Source organism: Panthera tigris, chromosome B1 (assembly GCF_018350195.1).
Source record: "Panthera tigris isolate Pti1 chromosome B1, P.tigris_Pti1_mat1.1, whole genome shotgun sequence".
In the NCBI taxonomy this organism is placed as follows: Eukaryota; Metazoa; Chordata; class Mammalia; order Carnivora; family Felidae; genus Panthera; species Panthera tigris.
In genome coordinates, this window is record NC_056663.1 from 27,963,700 (window position 1) to 27,967,055 (window position 3,356).

General features: G+C 41.2%; 1 protein-coding gene across 1 annotated transcript; it reads right to left on the bottom strand.

Annotated features, from left to right (window-relative positions):
- Positions 1-2,691: 2,691 nt before the first annotated feature.
- Positions 2,692-2,994, bottom strand: LOC102966020 (60S ribosomal protein L31-like). Its single transcript, XM_042982637.1, has one exon. It carries the CDS (start codon positions 2,992-2,994, stop codon positions 2,692-2,694), a length of 303 nt encoding a protein of 100 aa, XP_042838571.1.
- Between the last annotated feature and the right edge of the window lie 362 nt (positions 2,995-3,356).

Genomic DNA, 3,356 nt, shown 5'->3' on the forward strand with positions numbered 1-3,356 from the left:
GAAATTGTCCCTAGACCCTCTTTGCTAGAAGAGATTTTTCCCACCTTTGCTTTCTTATAGCTCTTGAATCCTCTTGCAACATTTATAACTTTCCACCCTGTATTATGGTTGACAGACAAAACTGTAAGCTTCTTAAGGGTAAAAGCCTCCTAGCAACAGCACAGCAGTGGCATACCATGTGGGGCAATTCAGGATGCTTTTATCACAAATGGCAGGAACATAGCTAACACAGGCCAAAAAGAGAAATTATTAGGCAAACACACACCGCAGATCACACGGCAGTGGGAAGTACAGGGAAACAGCTGGGCCTCAGGGACTACTAGAACGAACTAGAAACGTGAATTCAACAGCACACATGCTCTGTGTCTTTGCTTCTCCCTACCCGTTGGAGCCATTCTCCACGTAGTGGTGCCATAAAAAGTCAATCAGCACTCAGGGTGGTTCTTTGTCATCTTAACCATGTACCTTATTCTTACCTATTCATTAAAATAGGACTTTTAATAGTTCCACTTGGTCAATCTAATTCCAAGTAGAATATATACTTGCAGGAAACTGATTCTTCCTTAAGGGGCCTTTAAAATCAAACTTCCCTCTAATCTAGATAGGCCTTACCTCCAATTAAAATGGGTTGATAAAATGCCCAGGTGTATACATATGGCTTTCAACAACAACAACAACAACAAAATGGCACCGAGCCCATCTATAGCTATTTATTAGTGTACAGATTCCTCTGTATTTTGATCAGTTTCCTCCCCTCCACTGTCACCAACATCCTGTACCTTGATTCCCAGCATTTGTGGATTTGCTCTATGGAGAGAATCTTTGTTTCCTTTGACCATGTTGGTCATTATTCAGTATGAAGAATTTTGGGCATATTCCTGAAGATCTGCTTTTCTGGCATGGTCCCTATGGCCAGGGCTGTGTGACTCAGATCGGAAAGTATATCAAGGATGAGTGGATTTTTTCACTTTGAGTTTTTTCACACTTTGAGATCTCCAATATTCAGAGTAATCATTTTGACCCCTTTTATCAATATCACCTCCACTGAAAGTCAATAATAACTGAATTACCCAGAACCTCTGTTCTTGAGTCCTTGAGAGCTGGGAGGGGGGGGTGCAAGAAAAATCTTTTATTTCAACTGAACACTATGGTTAAGGGAGGAAAGGAGTGAAGAGTTGTAAGAATAGGACAAAGTGGGCCTTTAACACTTTACACAACAAACATCTATATGAAAAGGGGATTAATTTATCCAGATGAGACACCAATCAAATATCTAGACAAAACACTGAATATTTTTTTCCCATAGATTTGGAGTCACCAGACTCAGCAAATAAAGATGTAAGATGCCCAGTTAAATTTGAATTTGAGACAAACAGTGAAAACTTTTTGGTATAAGTATATCCTATGTATACATACTATGTATCAGCATAGGACATACTTATACTAAAAATTATTTGTAGTTTATCTGAAATTCAAATTAATCAGGTATCCTGTACTTTATCTGGTAATTCTATTTAGATTAAATATTTTGGCCCTGTCTAGACACAGTCTGAATTTTATTTAAAAAAAAAATTTTTTTTAACGTTTATTTATTTTTGAGAGACAGAGAGATAGTGTGAGCAGGGGAGGGGCAGAGAGACAGGGAGACACAGAATCCAAAGCAGGTTCCAGGCTCTGGGCTATCAGCACAGAGCCCGACACGGGGCTTGAACTCACGAACCGCGAGACCATGACCTGAGCCGAAGTCAGATGCTTAAATGACTGAGCCACCCAGGTGCCCCTGAATTTTATTTTTAACCCAGTAATCACTTTTTTCAGTTTATTTATGTATTTTGATTCCAGCATGCAAGCAGGGGAGGGGCAGAGAGAGAGGCAAAGAGAATTCCAAGCAGGTTCCACACTGTCAATGCAGAGCCCAGATGTGGGGCCTGAATTCACAAACTGTGAGAGCAGGGGCAGAGAGAGAGGCAAAGAGAATTCCAAGCAGGTTCCACACTGTCAATGCAGAGCCCAGATGTGGGGCCTGAATTCACAAACTGTGAGAGCATGACCTGAGCCAAAATCAAAAGCCAGTAACTTAACTGACTGAGCCACCCAGGCACCCCCCAATAGTCATTTTTTAAAGATATTTATCCATTGGGGTGCCTGGGTGGCTCAGTCAGTTAAGTGTCCAACTTTGGCTCAGGTCATGAACTCACAGTTTGTGAGTTCGAGCCCCGCGTTGGGCTCTGTGCTGGCAGTTCAGAGCCTGGAGCCCCCTTCAGATTCTGTGTCTTGCTCTCTCTCTGCCCATCCCCTGCTCGTGCTCTGTCTCTTTCTCTCTCAGATATAAATAAATATTTAAAAAAAAAATTTTAAAGACATTTATCCATAGAAATGAAGCCCTTTCCATGGCTTATCTACCTTTCCACCATCTTTGAAATGGAAATTTAGACTGCTCTTCTCAATTCCAAACTTTCTTCTAAATGGCCCACACCCTTAGCATGGAGCACTAAAGCAACATAATTTAATCCATAGATACATTGCATTAATGCTCTATTCTGTTAGTATGTGCATTATTAATTTGATTGCCTCTAATTTTTTTGTTGTTGCAGTTTTATACCTTTATTTGACAATCAGCCATTAGTTCTCATCCACATTAACTGTCTGTGGACTTTTGAAAGTGGTGACAGGTACGTAGATAACCAACACCTAGAGCCTATTTGGTGAATCTTCATCCTTATTACGTTTTCTGGACAACCACACATGGTTACAGTATGGCACATTCCTTATTCCTTTGGCCCAGACAGCTTTGTTGAGCCTGGTGTCAAAGCACACATCTGCAGGTCCCATCTCTTTCATGACAAATTTCCAGATCTCTTTGAATGCTTGAGAGGCACGCTTCTTGAACCCCGCTCCATGGATGCACTTGTGAATGCTGACAGTGTATTCTCTGGTCACTACCTTGATGATGGCAGAATGGCCCTTCTTGCTACCCTTCTCTGGGGGAGCCATTCTGCCTGGCCCTGGTTGGAAAAGCTGATCGCCTCTAATTTTGAATACATTGTAGAGCTTAGTCCAGCATCAGAATATTGAGTAAGAGCTAAATAGAAGTGAGGCACTCATCTATGCAAGGACCACTTATCAAGCACACATTTCATGTGTTGATCTTTTTTAGGCTCTACAAAGGTACACAAAGATACATGAAATTAATTCAACAAACTCTTTATGAAAAGTCTATTTTGCCAGGCCATTATTCAAGGTGCTAGGAGTGCTATAGAGTTCCCATACTTGAGGGACTCTGTTCATTGAGGAAGAACTCATCGGATAAGGTGGTAAAAAGAACCAAGATCCCCACTCCCAAGGGATATGCTGTT

What these genes read in the sequence shown, in the direction of transcription:
- LOC102966020 (XM_042982637.1), bottom strand. Translation starts at nt 2,994, where the DNA reads ATGGCTCCCCCAGAGAAGGGTAGCAAGAAGGGCCATTCTGCCATCATC.